Source organism: Thrips palmi, unplaced genomic scaffold (assembly GCF_012932325.1).
Source record: "Thrips palmi isolate BJ-2018 unplaced genomic scaffold, TpBJ-2018v1 HiC_scaffold_17, whole genome shotgun sequence".
NCBI lineage: Eukaryota > Metazoa > Arthropoda > Insecta > Thysanoptera > Thripidae > Thrips > Thrips palmi.
The window spans coordinates 8,259,819-8,277,052 of NW_023144626.1; the positions used below are offsets into that span (position 1 = coordinate 8,259,819).

The window sequence follows — 17,234 nt, forward strand, 5'->3', positions numbered from 1 at the left end:
GGAGTAGGCGGAGGAGTGAGTAGTGTTTCCGCGAGGCAGCAGCAGTACGCCACAAAGTACGTAATTGCGGGATGCGTAGTGTGGACGGCCGCGTGTGAAGCTGCCTGGCTGGCTGCCTGGCTGGCTGCCTGGCTGGCTGCCTGGCTGGCTGCCTGGCTGGCTGCCTGGCTGCCTGGCTGCCTGGCTGGCTGCCTGGCTGCCTGGCTGGCTGCTTGGCTGGCTGCCTGGCTGGCTGCTTGGCTGCCTGGCGGGACGGACTGCCTCAAAGTAATCGCAAATTTGGGGCTTCCGCGTGATGCTGCGCGCTGCCGCCGCTCCACTGCAGGAAGTGGCCAAGTGCGGCGGCGGCGCAGTGTTGGACCCGTCCCTCCCTCGCGTCCTTGCAGTGCGGGGGAATGCCCTGCCGAACGCGCGCCTGACGCACGCCTCTTTAAAGACGCCGGAAGAAAAAAAATAAAAAATAAATAAAAAATACTGTGGGTATCTGCAGGCAAAATTCGGGACTGAGTGTTCTGCCTGAAGTTTTGTAGTACTTACTGGTCTGGTGGAAGCCTGGAAGGTAGAGAAAACGTCGCACGACGCTGAAGCTAGGCAACATTTGCGACAGAAAACACACACACACACACATCCACACACGGGATCCGCCTGAGTCTGCTGAGGACGATAGCGTAGTCGAGTGAGGAGAGGAGGAAGTGCGTGGCGGCGCTGCGGCGCTGCGGCCTGGAGTCCAGGCCTGGACTTGGCCGTGCCGGAACTGCATTATACAGGAAACGCGGCGCGAGCGGCCCGACGCTCGGAAGAAGACCGCGGTTTGTCGTGGAGGCGGGGCAAAGGCGGGGCCTGTCCGTCTCTCTCGCACTCGACCCGTAGGGGTGCGAGAGAGAGAGAGAGAGAGAGAGAGAGAGAGAGAGAGAGAGAGAGAGAGAGAGAGAGAGAGAGAGCGAAGGCGCTGCCTGCCATCGGAGATCGCCGCGATACTCCTAGAGAGGAAGCGAGCGGTGCGGTTTTCTGGAAATTGCAAGGCGCCCCTGCCTCCCCGCGAGGACAATGGTGGTGGAGCGCGGGGTCCCTTCACACAGTGGGCCAGAAGACCGGCGCCTTCGGCTGAAACTCAGGAAGCGTTTTGAGCTCCAGAGTCGCTAAATGGGACTCGAACTGGACTTGTGACCCCACCAATGGATTCCTTGTTCGGAGAGCAATCCATTGGTGGGGTCACACATCAGGTTCGAGTGCTATTTCACCGCCTCCACCGGTCTGCTGGCCCACTGTGCTTCGGCCCTTGGGCGTGAAGGCGTTGTGCCGGACCTTTTCCTCACGCCACACTGCACACTCCAACCCTTGGACAGCTGCAGTGGCAGGCGTCGTACGGGTTCGGTGTTGTGGGTCGCCTGAGCGACGTGTCAGCCCTAAACGGCCACTTCGGCCCTGCACGCGCCCCCATTTACTCTGTGTGTGTGCACGCGTCTGTGTTTCTCCTGCCTCGGTGCCCTACTGGCCTGTAAGGCACACGGCTATAAATACAATGGTCCGCAGCGGTTCGGTGTGTTGGTGCGTGCGTGTGAGTGTGTGTGTGGCTGCTTCTCGGGACCAAGTAAAAAGTGCGCGATCGGCTCCAGTGGTCTGGATCTGACCCGGTCTGGACGACGACTGGTCGTATATGGTGCGGGGGCCGCTACCGGTTCTGTTTGTATCTGGCCGGAAACTTTGACAGCCTCCGCGGGACTGCGTCTCTCTCTCTCTCTCTCTCTCTCTCTCTCTCTCTCTCTCTCTCTCTCTCTCTCTCTCTCTCTCTCTCTCTCGTGGGGCGTTGCAAGGGGTGCGAGAGGGACAGAGCGACGCAGCACTGCTCGGAATCAGCCTGCTGGACGCTCTGCAAGTCGACGACGCGACACTGCGAGTCGTGAGTTGGGGACACTTTCCCTGCGCGAGGCATACATGTAATCAGGCATGGCCTTTGCCTGCCTGCCTGCCCGCCCGCCTGCCTGCCTGCCCGCCCGCCTGGCTGCCTGCCTAAGGCGCGGAAACGCGCGGGACGGATAGATATAAACAAACAGCGTGTTGGGCAATGAGGGTGCCCCGGAGTCGATTATATCGGGGCGCTCCGAGAACGTAACTTAGTTGGTGGCGAAACGAAACGGCGCCTATTGGCTTCGAAGTGACGGCAATATCGCGGCGTGTGCGTTGACGCGCCACTGGCTGCGCCATTCCGCGGAGCACTCTGTCTCTCTCGCACCCTTGCCGAGAGAGAGAGAGAGAGAGAGAGAGAGAGAGAGAGAGAGAGAGAGAGAGAGAGAGAGAGAGAGAGAGAGAGAGACGCAGGGCGCTGAAGCAGTAAGCTGGCACTCGGTGCCTTAATACGAGCCAACAAGGCTCGATTTAGCGGTCTCGGACAAATGAGTCTCAAATGCGCCTCGCGCCAGCGCCATCTTTCATACGACGGCCTGCAGTCCGACCGCGACCATCGCCCCGTCGCTCTGTCTCTCTCACACCCCGGCGGAGCGCCCCGTGAGTGCGAGAGAGACACGACACTGTTGAGCCTGCTGGAGTGGAGTGGCCGCGCGGAGAGGCCACGTTCCCGCGAATAAACAAAGCAGAGTTCGTGCCGAGCCGCGCGCCGTCTTCGCTAAAATAATGTGTACCTGCGGCGCGCGCGGTGGGCGGGCGTGCAGCGTGGGTGATTAAGGCCTGCTTGCCCTTGAGGACGCGCATCCTCGCGCAGTGCACGCGACGCGATACACATTCGCTGCTCTGGGCCGATGCCAGCATACTCATTCCGAGAGTCGCTCTCTCTCGCACCTTGGCCCCACGAGTGCGGAATCGATTCGCTGGCTTTCTCCTCCTTTTTTTTCAGTTCGATCGCAGGGCGCGCGTCGTCTACCTCTTGGAACGTTTACGGCTCGTTTGTTTGGCTAGGCGCGTCTTTGAACAATGTGGGCGCCATTCCTTTGTGTTCGACGGCCGTGCCGTGCCGCGCCGCGCCGTGCCGTGTATGAGGCAGAAGGCCTTCCTCCGCCATGGTGGCCGCCCGGCTGATAAACGGCGCTCGTGCCACTCCTAATTACAGCCATTTTATTGTGTGTGCGCCGCAGTAATTCGAGTCTGTCGCTCTATCTCTCTCGCACCCCGTCCTACGAGCGCTCGCGCAAGAGAGAGAGAGAGAGAGAGAGAGAGAGAGAGAGAGAGAGAGAGAGAGAGAGAGAGAGAAAGAGAGAGAGAGAGAGAGAGAGAGAGAGAGAGAGAGAGAGAGAGAGAGAGAGAGAGGGAGAGAGAGGGAGAGAGAGGGAGAGGGAGAGGTAAAGCGCGCGCGCTGAGATTTACGGAGCGCGAGCCTCCTCCAGGTTGGATTCCGAACTGTGCTCCGTCGCTCTGTCTCTCTCGCACCCCTTCGGAACGCCCCGTGAGTGCGAGAGAGACGGAGCGCGCGACCATCAACCCCCGCCGCCGTGCCCCGCGGCGCCCTGCCCCTTGTGGTCATTGGGAATGGGGTGCGGCACCGCGCCACACTGAGAGTCGTTTTCGTCGCTCTGTCTCTCTCGCTCCTGCAAGGGACGGCGCTCGAGTGCGAGAGAGACAGAGCGCGCGGCTAGGCCTGGGCTAGGCGGTCGTGAGGCGCGCGACCCAGTCGCTGTATCACCGCGTGCCATCGCTGGGGCTGCTGTGTTCGACACTGCCTACACCGCGAGGAAATTGAACTGGAAAAGTCTTGTTTCGTTCTGGTTCGTCAGTCATTCACTCAGTCATTCACTCAGTCAGTTACTCAGTCAGTCATTCACTTAGTCACTCACTCAGTCAGTCTCTCGGCTTGCTCGCGGCGCGCGTTTCGGAGACCTGAACGCCGGAGGACCTTCAGAGCGCCGTGCCGTCGCCGTGCCTGGCCGTGCCTCGCCGCGCCGCTTTGCAAACTGAATAAGCGCTTGCTGCACTTCCGGCAGACCGCGCGGCGCTTTAGTCGCCCCGTCTCTGTCGCTCTCACGGGGCGCTCCGCAGGAGTGCGAGAGAGACAGAGCGACTGGGACTTCTGGGCCCGCGGGCCGCACTTTGCGATTTGCACGGGCTTTGCCTTTTGTTGTACCGCCCCGCCATCACGCGCGCTTTATGGACAAACCCTTACAGCGTGCGCGTCACGGGCCGTTGCTGAGTTTGAGGAGCGCCTGAGAGTCGTTTTCGTCGCTCTGTCTCTCTCGCACCCGTGCGGGACGCCCCATGCGTGCGAGAGAGACAGAGCGACGAAAACGACTCTCAGTCTGCTGGCCGGCCGCGCCGCTAGGGCACCAAGGGCACGGCGGTAGCGACCGCGGCGCCATCTGGTCGGTGGATCGCGTTGTGCAAGTGGCATCTATCGCTGCATTGACGCCATATTTCAGTCGAAAGCCGCGGAGCTCCGCGCGACGTCCGCCGCGGGGCCCCGACGGCCCCGACGGCGCCGTCACGAAGCCAGCCGTGTTTCATTAGACGTTAGATAAGAAGAGGCAGGCGTTCTGCATGCGGCCGCGACCCGCAGTGCCTCGCCGGCCGCCGGGGTGATCCCACTGGAAAAACGAGCCCAGGTCTTTCTAAGCACCAAAGTTAAAACAAGGCCACCGTCAGACGTCGGGACAACAGTGACACCTGTTCGCCGAAAAACTCGCTAAACTCACGATCCGCTCAGCTCAGGCGTTGATGACGCCTTATGAATGAATGTAGGGGAAGCAAGGCTCTGCGAAATGAATTTTGTTCCTGGCGAGCCAGTATAACTAAGTAATGTAACAAAGCATAACTAGACGTTCGTGAAGGGTGTGCACTGATAGCTAGTCCCCCCCCCCTCTTTTCCCTTTGCCACTAAACAATCGCCTGAAAAGTGAGCCCATTGCAATGCATTCCGCCTTGAGGTAGGCAAAAAGCATGGCTTGACCCCCTTCCCCTTGTTTTGAAATTTCTGCGGGCGCCACCGCGGCCCCCGAGTGTAGACGAGTTCTCTATCGAAACGATTGTCTCGAGGCCGCGAGTACAGTGCTAGTACAGTGTAGCGCACGACGCCACACCCCGGCCGGCCGGCCACCTTTCTCCAGGGCGCGCGGCGCGGCGTGGCGCGGCGTGCACACATCTCCAGAGCGGAGTCCTTGATGGCCACCCCGCTGACCCATTCCCACGCGCTCACTGCTACTCTGCGAATCGACGGGGGAGGGGGGGGGGTGCCTTGGGCTTTCGCAACGCCTAGTGAGTGCGGCACAAGAAAGCCGAGCCCTTCGCCCTTCGCATCGACGCACATTTAGACGAACGGCGGCGTCTCTCTCGCACCGTCCCGCGCCGCCCCGTGAGTGCGAGAGAGACAGGCAGGCCTCGCGCCACGAGAAGCAGCTTTGTGCTGGTGGGCGTCGCACAACTCGCGCGCGCCTGTCAGCCAGACGATGTGACGCGGATGTGGTCGATCCTAGACGGGTTAAAACTGGAGCAGGTTTGCTGGCCTGGCCAAGGTGAACCGCTGCCTGGGCGGGGCGGGGCGGGGCGGGGCGGGGCGTTGCGCCCGAGCCGAGAGTGATCTGGGCTGGGCAGGTGGACTGGATGGGGTGTCGATCCCGCTGCCCATAAATCTGCGCCACGCCATGCGGCGAGTCTGAGTGACCGTGGAAGAAGTGAGATGTTTGGAAGTTTGCAACGCGACGTGAGCACCGCGCTGGCATATGAAACATAGAGGGCGAGCGGTCAGGGTGACGAAAAAGTGCAAAGTGCTATGTGCACCAGGTAATAGCATATGGCAATGCAATGGGACTGGGAGTTATTTTACGCAGTGCGAAAAATTTCTCTTGCGTTTAGACGAACTTGAAAATTCTGTAGAGTACAACGAAGATCTTTGCGATAATGCATGCCCCAAATATCAGGCCAGACTGTGACCAACGACGAACCGATTAAGATGGTGGTTTTAGTTGGAGCCTGTGGCAGTGACCCAGATGTTAGGGATTCTGCGGGCGCGCTGCCGCCTCGCGAGGCGTGTTGGGTACTAACTGCCCGGACGCCTTGCTGCGCCTTGCTACGCCTTGCGTGGCCGGCAAGCCAATGCGCGCGCTGCCCGGTACGGCGTCTGCAGACTGATTCCGAGAGTCGTTTTCGTCGCTCTGTCTCTCTCGCACTCGTGGGGCGTCCCGTACAGGTGCGAGCGAGACAGCGGCCAGAACGGCTCTCGGAATCAGTCTGCAGTGTGCCGTGCGCGGCGCGGCGTGTCGCAAGGCCCGCGGCTTTCTCCGGCTGAAAGCCAAACAGGCTCCCCGACCGAGTCCCTCGCCGAGTCCCCGACGCCTGACTGACGTGCGCCTTGTTGCGTGTTGCAGATGCCCCCGCGGCGGCCGGCGAGACACCGCGCCCAGCCCCGGCGCCGGCCCCGGAGTCGGCCCTGGACCACCCCGCCGAGGCCGTCGGGGCCGCCGAGACGCAGGGCGCGGTTCCGGGCCGACCGCCCCCCGGACCGCCCCCCGGACCGGCCCCTGACAGGCCGGCGACGGCGGCGCTGTCGGGCTTCGCGAGCCGCGCCAGGAGGGTGCGCAAGCTGAGGAAGACGACCACGCCCCCGGACGTCCTGGAGGGCGCCGAGTCCGGCGCTGTCGTCCTGGGCCGGACGGTCGCCAACGCCGCCGCCTACAACGCTTCGACGGCGGCCACGACCGCAGCGACGACGGCAGCCGCCAGCGAGGCCACCACGACCGCCACCCTCTCGTCGACGACAGCGTCTCCACCGCGGGAAGCCACCTCCACGGTGAGCAGCCCGCCCGCTAGTCCAACCACACTCCGGGCCAAGACGACGACCACCACCACAGCGGCCGCGCCCACCAGCTCTACCACCACCGACTCCCCCAGCACGACCTCGGCGCCGGCGTCGAGCACCGTGCCATACCGAGGCCGCGGCAAGTTTCGCTTGACAACCACGTCCACGGAGGTGCCCGACGTGGAGCACGACGCGGCGGGGGCGGTGGTCATGACGGACTCGCTGTACAACCACTTCCGGCCGCTGCAGCGGGAGCTCCCCGACAACGACCACCTCACGCCGTTTCTCGAGTTCGGCCGCAAGATTCCATCCGACCCGACGCGGTCGCCGGTCTCGGCCGGCTCACCGGGGACGAACTTGATCGTGGAGTCGACCACGTGGGGGCGGTCCGTGCTGCGAAGGGTGTCGCCGGCGCCGTCCAGCGCCGCCCCGGTGGACAGGAAGGGCAGGAAGACGGAGGAGGAGGAGACCCACGAGGAGATGGACGTGGGCTTCGACAGGCAGGTCGTGGAGAAGAACAAGCTGGCGACGCGGCGGAGGGACTCGGCGCGCACCATAGAGAACCTCGTCATCCTGGGCTCTGGCGGTGCCGGCTCGACGCCCACCTCGGTCAAGAAGGCGGCGCGGCGGAAGTTCGTCGTGACGAGGAAGACGCTGCTCAGCAACGCGACGGAAGCCCCGGCGAACGTGACGCACTTGGAACCCGTGGCCTCCGTGTGGACCACCACGCTGTCGCCGCCCAGGGCCTCGGCATCTAGGACGTCGCCCACGACTGAGGTGCCGCCCGTGTCGACCAGCACGCCGTCGTCGCCCAGGACCTCCACCACGACCGAATCGCCCTCCGCGTCCACGTCAGCCCCGCAGACCGAGTGGGCCGCGCCGAGCGGCGTCGACGTGCAGCCCGAAGAGAGAACGCCGTCACCAGCTGCGGCCACGGTGCCCAGACGCACGCTGGAGATGACCCCCTCCAAGGAGGCCATGATGAACAAGGCGCAGCAGCGAGGGCGGACGGCCCAGCTCGACGTGCACCGCATGGTTCAGGAGTTACGAGAAGTCCACGAAGTCCACGAACCAGTGCAGCAGAGCAGCATGCCCTTGCTGCAGAGCGCGCGCCCGGACACTGCGAACATGCGCGAGGAAGTAAAGTCCACGCCGAGCAGCGAGCCTCCGCCAGTCCAGGACGTGCCCGACGTGTCCACCGTGGCTGCCTCCGGCCCCGCCACCGGCCCCGCCGCGGACAACACCACCGACGCGTACGTACTGCGGCGCTTCGAGGAGCCGTCCGGGGGCACGCCGCCCACCGAGCTGGGCTTCATCAAGCCGCCCAAGTCCCAGATCCCGTACGCCTTCGTCGTGGGCCGCTCCTCCAGCGCCGACGACGTGGACGTCATGGAGCCCCTGGTTGGGCCTCGACTCGCCAACGTGGCGTACGAGACGCCGGCGCGCGCCGAACACCGGCCCGAGGTCGTGGAGGCCGTGGTTACGTCCGTGTCCGTCAAGCAGCCTTCGCCGTCAGCCACCCCGGCCGCGCCCGCCACCCCCACGACGCCGGGCCCAGCGGAGGAGCAGGTCTCCCTCGCTTCACCGGTCTCGACGGAAAACCTGCAGGACGTGATCAAGATCTTCTTCAACAACACAGCCCCGCCCTCTCCGGCGCCGCCGCCCACCGAAGCGCCTCCACCCGTGCTGCCGCTCGTCCTGGAGGAGAAGCCCGCGCGCACCGTGGTGACCAACACCAGCGAGGTGAGCGTGGTGCTGCCGTCGTCCACAAGCACGTCACCACCCATTACGACGACCATGACGTCGACGGCGTCGCCGCGGCCTCTGCGGTACCGATCGACGACCACCACTGTGGGCCCCACGCCCACGCGCTTCCGATCAACGACGCCTCAGCTCGACACGGCCCTCTTCACGACCTCGACGACTTCCACGACGACCGCGGCGCCGCCGTCCACAGCTGCTGCAGTCAGTGAAGTCGCGGCTCCGGCCTCTACCACAGCCTCCACCACGACTTCTACGACAACCTCCACAACCACCACCACCACCACGACCCCCTCTCCAGAGGCAGAGTCGCCCACGCCGTTCATCATCCACGTGCTGCCTTCGGAGGGCACGGCAGTGGAGGCCAAACCCCGCGCCATCTGGACCGACACGACGACGTCCACTACGACAACCACAACCACGTCGACGACGCCTTCGCCCCCCACGGAACCCTCGCCGCTGTACTCATCGACCACAACCACCACGCCAGCTCCGTCGTCTACGACCACAACTACAACAACCACCACGTCAACCACCACCACCACACCGCCAACCCCGGTGGAAGTGACGGAGGAGGTGGTCGTGGCGGCGGCGGCACCGAAGCTGGACTCGCAGCCCGCGTCGCCGCCGCAGCCGCCGCGCTCCAACCCGCCGGTGCCAGTGTCGGCCGAAAGCATCCGCCTGCGCTCCAACAAGCAGCGACCCATCCCCGTCCCCAAGGAGGTGTTCAAGACCATGACGACGGTGGCGCCCTCGGCGGCGCAGCCCGCAGACGATGCCGACATAACGGTGCTGCCGTTCACGTCGAGCTCCACGACGTCGACCACCACGTCGACCACCACCACGGAGGCGCCGAGGCCCGTGTTCCAGCAGCCTCGGCCCAGCATCACGCCCGTGCAGAAGGGCCAGCTGGGCCGCGGCCAGGCGGGCCAGGGCCGTGGCCGCGGCCAGGACGGCGCGGCGCCGTCGGACTCCGACCCGCTGCTGCTCGGCGCCAAGGGTCGGGGCCGCGCCGTGTCCAAGCAGGACTTCGCCCTCATGGACCAGGACGCCAAGAGGGTGCCCACGGAGCGCGAGCTCGGCGTCGTGCCGCCGGGCATCGGCGTGCTCACGTACGTGCTGCTCGCCCTCGGCGTCGTGCCCCTCGCGCTGGCCGGGGTGTGCACCGCGCGCTACTTCATCAACCGCAGGAAGAAGGTGAGTCTTCAGACGCCCGTTTCTGTTTCTCATTTTAAAACAACATCTGTTTCAACGCGACCCCGCCGATTCCAAGTATAACGAAATCCCCAAGTCGTTTGTGTTTTCGGAGCGGTTTGCCAGTGTGCCCATCGCTCCGTTTTGCATTCGGGCCACGCGGTAATTACAGTGCCGAGTCTCTGCAGGCTGCCTCCGTCGCCCTGTCTCGCTCGCACGAGTGCGGAATGCCCTACGAGTGCGAGAGAGACAGAGCGACGAAAGCCCACACTGCTCGGAAGCAGCCCCCCGGGGTCGCGTCGGGCCGCGGCTCTGTGGGTGGGCACTGGGCCCACTGGGCCGGCACACCTGCCGGTATTGTTTTGGTTGGCTAATGACCGGTGTGGCGTGGCGCCGCGTGGCGCGTCATGTTCTTGACAAGTGGCTCGGCGCGCACCGGCGCGAGGTTTCTGCTGAAAAATGCAGCGCCAGCCAGCAAGCCGCGCAGCGAGGGGTCCAGTCGCTCTGTCTCTCTCGCACCCATACGGGACGCGCCATGAGTGCGAGAGAGACAGAGCGCCGAAAGTGACTCTCAGTCCGCAGCAACGCAAACGCGCATAATATCCCGATACTGCGTGAGAACGAGCCGCCGCGCCGCGCTGCCGCCGCCTTCGCCCTACATTGCGTATCGCTTTTCTCACGCACCAATGGCTGAATTGGTTTCGAATTTAGCCGGCGGCCTTTCGCAAGCGCTTGATTCCGTGCGATGTTGGCTGTTGTGTTGTTGTCTCGTTTCGGGCCGGCTAATGTAAGCGTGTTGCCTCTGCTCTTTCAGGTGCTCGACGAGTCCGACTCGTCGTCCGAGCTCAGCTGCCACCGAAGGGCTCGCGTCGGCCGGACCGACGCCGCCCCCACTGCCAAGCTGCCCAGGCCGCTGCCGCACCTGCCCACGCCGCCCACGCCGCCTAAGGTACGCGCCGCCCAGTGGATTTAAGACCGGCGGAGACGCGTTTTGAGCTCCAGAGTCGCTAAGCAGGACTAGAATCGAACGAGTGACCCCACCAATGGATTGCTTTTCGATCGAGGAATCCATTGGTGGGGTCACACGTTTGGTCCGAGTCCCTTTCAGCGACTCTGGAGCTCAAAACGTGTCCAGGATTTCGACCGCCTCCACCGGTCTTCTGGCCCACTGTGCGCCTTGTCCAGCTGATTCCAACAGCGCTAAATTGTGCATGTCATGGTGTTCGCAGATTTTCGCGCACAGATAGCGGGCTTTCTATTGACTGATTCCGACAGTCGTCTTCGCCGCTCTGTGTCTCTCGCACCTAAACGGGACGTCCCGTGAGTGCGAGAGAGGCACAGAGCGGCGAAGACGACTCTCGGAATGTGTCTGCTGTAGGACTGTAACTCATCGCCGTGTTGTTGACAGGCCTGGGAGGACAGCGACCTGGAGCGGGAGCCGCGTGACCAGAAGGACCAGCCGCGGGACCGCGACTGGGACCGGGACCGCGTGCTGCAGATGCCCGCGCCCACGCGCTGGGAGTTCCCGCGGGACAAGCTGAGGCTGCAGACGCTGCTCGGCCAGGGCAACTTCGGACAGGTACGATACCCCCTTGGATCATACACTTTCTTCAAGCGTAGTAGAACGACCCGCTCCTCGCCCGCTCAAGTGTATTGTCCCAATCGCATAGTCCGTTTCGGACAGAGCGTGGCCGCCGCCGCGAACATGGACCCGTCCCGGGTGGAGCAGAAGGTGTCGGCGTGTGTGTAGCCCAGCCCGTGTGAGCGTGTGTGTGTGTGTGTGTGTGCGCGCGAGTGTTAGGTGTGGAAAGAACTGGATCAGGTTCGGGCCAGGACTCACTCCAGGACGGGCTGGCCAGCTTGCCTCACTGCTGCGGGGCGGCCCAGAGAGGCCCGGGAGCGGCCGCTGCAGCCTGCAGCGCGCACTGAGAGTCGTTTTCGTCGCTCTGTCTCCCTCGCCAAAACTCTAGACGCGTTTTGAGCTCCAGAGTCACTAAACAGGCCTCGAACCGAACGTGTGACCCCACCAATGGATTCCTCGTTCTGAGAGCAATCCATTGGTGGGGTCACACGTTCGGTTCGAGTTCCATTTAGCGACTCTGGAGCTCAAAACGCGTCTGGAGTTTTGGCCGCCGCCACCGGTCTTCTGGCCCACTGTGCACCGCAGGCGTGACAGTCCCACGCTCGTTGCCCCGGAAGCGATTGGCTGCGGCTTGACTGCGCAGTGGGCCGTTCGGCCGTTCGGCTATTCGGCTTGGATTAGCGCCCGGTCGGGTTGGACCAGCGGGCTGCTTCCGAATCGTCGCTCTGTCTCTCTCGCACTCGCGTGTCGCCCTGCGGGGGTGCGAGAGAGACAGCGCTGGAAAGCACTCACTGTTCGGACGGAACCAGCCTACAGGTTGGACCAGACTGACTCCCAGAGTCGTTTTCGTCGCTCTGTCTCTCTCGCACCCATAGGGTACGCCCCATAGGTGCGAGAGAGACAGAGCGTCGAAGGCGACTCTCGGAATGAGTCGGCCAGCCGAATCTGGGCGCCGGGAGTGCCACTGCCTCGTGGCGTCCGCGTTTGCGGCCTAGCCTGAGGCCTAGCCTGCGGCGGCAGCTTGGCCAAGGGCTTGGCCGGGCCCAGCTGCCGGGCGTTTTCGTTCCCATTCCAACGGGATTCGATCCTTAAATCAAAATAATTTCCAGTCCTTTGTGGCCGCCGTGTTGTCCTGACTGGGCCGCCACACACGCGCTGCGGCTAGCCAAGCCAGCAGGCTTATAAGGGTTTCGTAGCTCTGTCTCTCTCGCACTCGCGACGCGCTCCATAGCGGCGTAGCGGTGCGAGAGAGACAGCCGCTGGTAATGGAATCCTTATCGGCGGCCCGCCCTTTGGTCGTGACTCAGTGAACTGCGCGGCAAGGCGCTAGCCGGCCGGCCGGCCTGCTGGCCTGCTGTAGAGGCCTGGCCCTGCCCCGGGCACCTGGTGGGCGCGTTGGGTAGACCTGCGGAGGCGCCGGCCAGCGGCCTCGCCAGCGGCCGCCCTGGAGGCGTTTCAACTCCCGCCCCCGCCACACCACGGCACGCCTCGCACAGTGGGCCAGAAGACCGGTGGAGGTGGGCACAACTAGACGCGTTTTGAGCGCCAGAGTCACTAAACAGGCCTCGAACCGAACGTGTGACCCCACCAATGGATTCCTCGTTCGGAGAGCAATCCATTGGTGGGGTCACACGTATTGTACGAGTCCCATTCCTGATTCGAAATAGCGCTTCGGCGCTCCGCCTCTCTTGCACCCCCTGCGGCACGCCGGCACGCCCCGTGAGTGCGAGAGAGACAGAGCACTGCCGCGGTTCCTCGTCATTATTTGGTCGTTGAGAAATGCGATGGGGTTTCCTGGGCAAGCGAGGCGAGACGAGGCGGGCATTGCCGCGGCGTATCGTGCGTTCGTGCTCGGGTCAGCGCGGGGCTTAACCCGCCACGCCGCGCCACGCCACGCCACGCCACGCCACGCCACGCCGCACCACGCCACGTCACGCCACGCCGCGCCACGCCACGCCGCGCCACGCCGCGCCCCTATTCGTGCTCCGCGCTGATTGAAAGCCCGGCACGCAAACGAACTCGACCCGCATTACATGTGTACGCCGTTACAAAATGACTGGCGTGGCAGCAGAACGAAGCGTCCATTGGCAGTGCAGCCTCACTCGCTCGCGCCCCCGCGGGACGCCCTCAGAGAGAGAGAGAGAGAGAGAGAGAGAGAGAGAGACGGAGCGACGGTTCGGAAACCATTCCGCTGGTGAATGTGAGTATGGCTTTCGCGCGGCAGACGCTCACGTGCGCGACTCGCTGGCGCGCGGCGCGCTGCACTGCACTGTAAGTGCTGCTGGAGGCGGGTCGTGTCTTGAAGGCGCCTGATTGCGCGTGATTTCCGAAATTCGCGCGTGTGTGTTGTGATTCCCAGCGAGCTTCGGGTCGTGTTCGTGTCAAAGTCACCGCGTCCTTGAGCCTGCAGGTCGTCTCGTCGCTCTGCCTGGCTCTGCCTCTGTCGCACTCACGGGGCGCCCCGCAGTTGTTCGAGGCGTGAGAGAGACACAGCGACGGAACGAGTCTACGGCCGGAGCGTGCTCGGGGATAGCTTGGCGATCCACAGGACTGTGCGGTGGTTGTCTTGAACCCGATTCCCTTTTCCAGGTGTGGAAGGCGGAGGCGGACGACATCAGCGGCCACCACGGACTGACTCGCCTCGTGGCCGTCAAGACCGTCAAGGAGGGCGCCTCGGTGCGCGAGCGCGAAGACCTGCTGCAGGAGCTGGGCATCATGCAGCAGCTCGGCGCGCACCCCAACGTCGTCACCTTGCTGGGCTGCTGCACGGAGAAGGGTAAGCCTAACAAGGGTGTGTCTGTTTTGGTGGAACGCCTGTGAATCGCGGGATATGCAGTCCCGCTCACCACGGCTGTGTAACGGGCTTGCCTACAGTGCAGGCGCTCTGTCAGGCAGTCCGCACACCACCGCTGTGCGACGGGCTTGCCTGCCCGACATCCGACAGGCGCTAACCCGTCCCCTTTTGTGTTTCCAGAGCCATTCCTGCTCATCATGGAGTACGTCATGTACGGCAAGCTGCTGGCCTTCCTCCGTGACCACCGCACGCGGCAGGACTACTACAACTTCTCCGAGGACTCGGACGCGCTCACGTCCAGGGACTTGACGGTGTTCGCCTTCTGCGTGGCGCGCGGCATGGAGTACCTCGCGTCCAAAGGCGTAAGTCCTGCGGCCTGCGTCGGCAATACCCCCTGCTGAACGCCCGGCGATACTCCCAGTCGGCGATGCACATGCACAGTGGATTTGCCGGAAGACCGTCAGGCGCCCAAAACTCCAGACGCGTTTTGAGCTTTTGAGTCGCTAAGCAGGACTCGAACCGAACGTGTGACCCCACCAATGGATTGCTCTCCGAACGAGGAATCCATTGGTGGGGTCACACGTTCTGTTCGAGTCCCATTTAGCTACTCTGGAGCTCCAAACGCGTTAGAGTTTTGGCCGTCCCCACCGGTCTTCTGGCCGACTGTGCGACACCCTGGTCTTGTCTAACGACTGCTGTCTGGCGCTGCAGGTGATCCACCGCGACCTGGCTGCCCGCAACGTGCTCGTGGACCACAACAAGCTGTGCAAGATCGCCGACTTCGGCATGTCGAGGAGCGTCCGCGACTCCGGCTGCGGCCAGGTGTACGAGCAGCGCGAGAACAAGGTGGGGCCAACGCGAAGTTCGCCAGTGGAGATGAGAAAGGAACCTGCAGACGCAGAGTTAACACGCTGTTGGTCTGTCTGTGCAGGGGGCCTTGCCCATTCGGTGGATGGCGCCGGAGTCCCTCATCTACAGCGTGTTCACACACAAGAGCGACGTGTGGAGCTTCGGCATCCTCATGTGGGAGATCGTGACGCTCGGTACGTATCACTTGCCTTCATCGCCCTCTCCCTCATGGGGCTTTCCCCGGTGGCCCAACGGCGCCTAACCTTGTGTTCGTTGTCCCCGTGTCGCAGGCTCCACCCCGTACCCCACGATGGGCGCGCGCGAGGTGCTGCGTCGCGTGCGCGACGGCTACCGCCTGGAGCGGCCCGCGCACTGCCGTCCCGAGCTGTTCCGCATCGTGCTGCGGTGCTGGCACGCCGACCCCGCCAAGAGGCCCGACTTCGCCGAGCTGCGCCGCGCCCTGGCCGACCTGCTGGAGGACGGCGTGCGGGCCGGCTCCTACGTGGACCTGGAGGGCTTCGCCATGGACTCGAAGGCGGGCAACGCGGGCAACGCGGTGGGCGGCGTGTGTCGCGAGGACGGTCGCGGGGGCGGGGGGTCGTCCGCACCCGTGATGCTCAACCCCCTCGGGAACGCCTTGAGGGACGAGGCGGACGTATGACCCCTGTGTTCCCTGTGCGGCCCCAGTCATCCTCACCCGGTTTTAGTCATTATTTTAATTTTGGTAGGAGTGCGCTGCGATGCGAGATTGGCCTCAAGGTTGGCCTCCCTGCCCAGAAGGGAGGGAAACATGCGAGGGCTGGTTTGACTCGCCCCTTTCGTTGTTTGGGAATGTGTTTCATTGTGTCTGTGTGGACTGTTGAGACGGGTGATAACCATGCCTTTTTTTTTACGATTGTAGAATAGTCTAGAGACAATCTAAAGTCATGACGATTCAAGAGACATCAATATAATGTCATCCAAATGCTCCCACAAAATCAAGACACTGTAACTTAATGACATGGGCTCCCAATATTTTGTCATTGGGGACCATTTTTATGATAGTTGAAATCATGTTGATGTGATCTAGACTTGTCAAGACTTCTGATCTTCCTTCATTAATATGAATAGATAACAAGAATTCAGCAGTGATAGAAGTAGGAGCGGCAACGCAAATAAATTGTTCTGTCATCATGATTGCAGTCAAATGTCTTCCTGAAATCTAGATATATTGCCATTTCTATACCTTGTATTTTTTACTTTTCTGTTTCCATAACATAGCAGTTAGTTTGACAGGACAAATCGTCACTAGTTTCCTTTAGCTGTGGTTTGAAGGCCAGTAGGTGTGTGCACGCAAATGTGCAAATAAAATTAACTAAAGACCAAAGATTTAAAAAAAGATGAATTTGTCCAACAAGTGCACTTCTTTACCCTCTTGTATTTAAGTGCCCAAACTTTTGTGAACAAGTTTTTGTGTACATAAATTGTTGATAGAATGGTAACTTGTTTCATTGTGTATCATAGATTTGCCCTTTCAGTAGTACTCTACTGTATATGTCCATAAATATTGTATAGTTGTATCATGCAGAAATTGAACATGGATGTTACTTTATGTACAGAGATTGATATGTCAATAAGTTGTTGTGTAAATATGAACATTGCATTTAAAGTAATATTGCATGCCAAAAGTGAGATGAATTTATTGAGACTGAACTGATGTGACTTGACTATTTAAAGAAAAGCTGTGTCACACTATTTTTGTTGACTTCAAAATTACTCAGAATTGACAATCTGCTCTCAAGTGAAAATATAGCTGTTTTTATTATTTTGTCTTTTTGTACTTGTCTGCTTTTACTATGTTTTGTACTTATTTTGATTATCTGGACTAAACGTATATAGAACTAACTACTAGAACTCTGTGCAAAAATTGTTGTGACACAACTAGGTCGTTTGTATTCTGTTGATACAAAATAAAGAGAAATTGTTCGTACTTCATGTTTCATAATTTAATGTCCCATCCTAAATGAAAAAACTTGGGAGTGCCTGGGAATGGAGGAACGGAAAACAAAAATTAACTTACGCAGCAATAAAACTATGGAAACATTAGGCTCAGCACTCAATCAATTAAACCAGAGCCGCGCCGCCAAGATAGGCCACCCATTTGACACGCTGCCGAACCCCCTCCTTGAATTGAGAGGCTAGACTGCTTGGCGGTACCGCTGGCGCTGGTACGCCACGAAGGAGGACCACGGCTGTAACAAGTCACAGGGAAGATGTAGGGAATGTAGACCACCCATTCGACATGAGAGGAGGACTGAAGAGAAGACCCACTTGCCTGG

General features: G+C 61.5%; 1 protein-coding gene across 1 annotated transcript in view; it reads left to right on the forward strand.

The window, feature by feature from the left end:
* Positions 1–16,885, forward strand: part of LOC117643999 (mucin-2-like) — a 53,498-nt gene extending 36,613 nt beyond the window's left edge. Inside the window, exons 2-9 of the mRNA XM_034383186.1 lie at positions 6,466–9,694; positions 10,506–10,640; positions 11,100–11,270; positions 13,863–14,049; positions 14,248–14,429; positions 14,779–14,913; positions 14,999–15,110; positions 15,207–16,885. Of these exons, the coding sequence (XP_034239077.1) occupies positions 6,466–9,694; positions 10,506–10,640; positions 11,100–11,270; positions 13,863–14,049; positions 14,248–14,429; positions 14,779–14,913; positions 14,999–15,110; positions 15,207–15,577 (4,522 nt within the window). The 3' untranslated portion in view covers positions 15,578–16,885. The remainder of the gene's footprint in view (positions 1–6,465; positions 9,695–10,505; positions 10,641–11,099; positions 11,271–13,862; positions 14,050–14,247; positions 14,430–14,778; positions 14,914–14,998; positions 15,111–15,206) is intronic.
* The last annotated feature ends 349 nt before the right edge of the window (positions 16,886–17,234 follow it).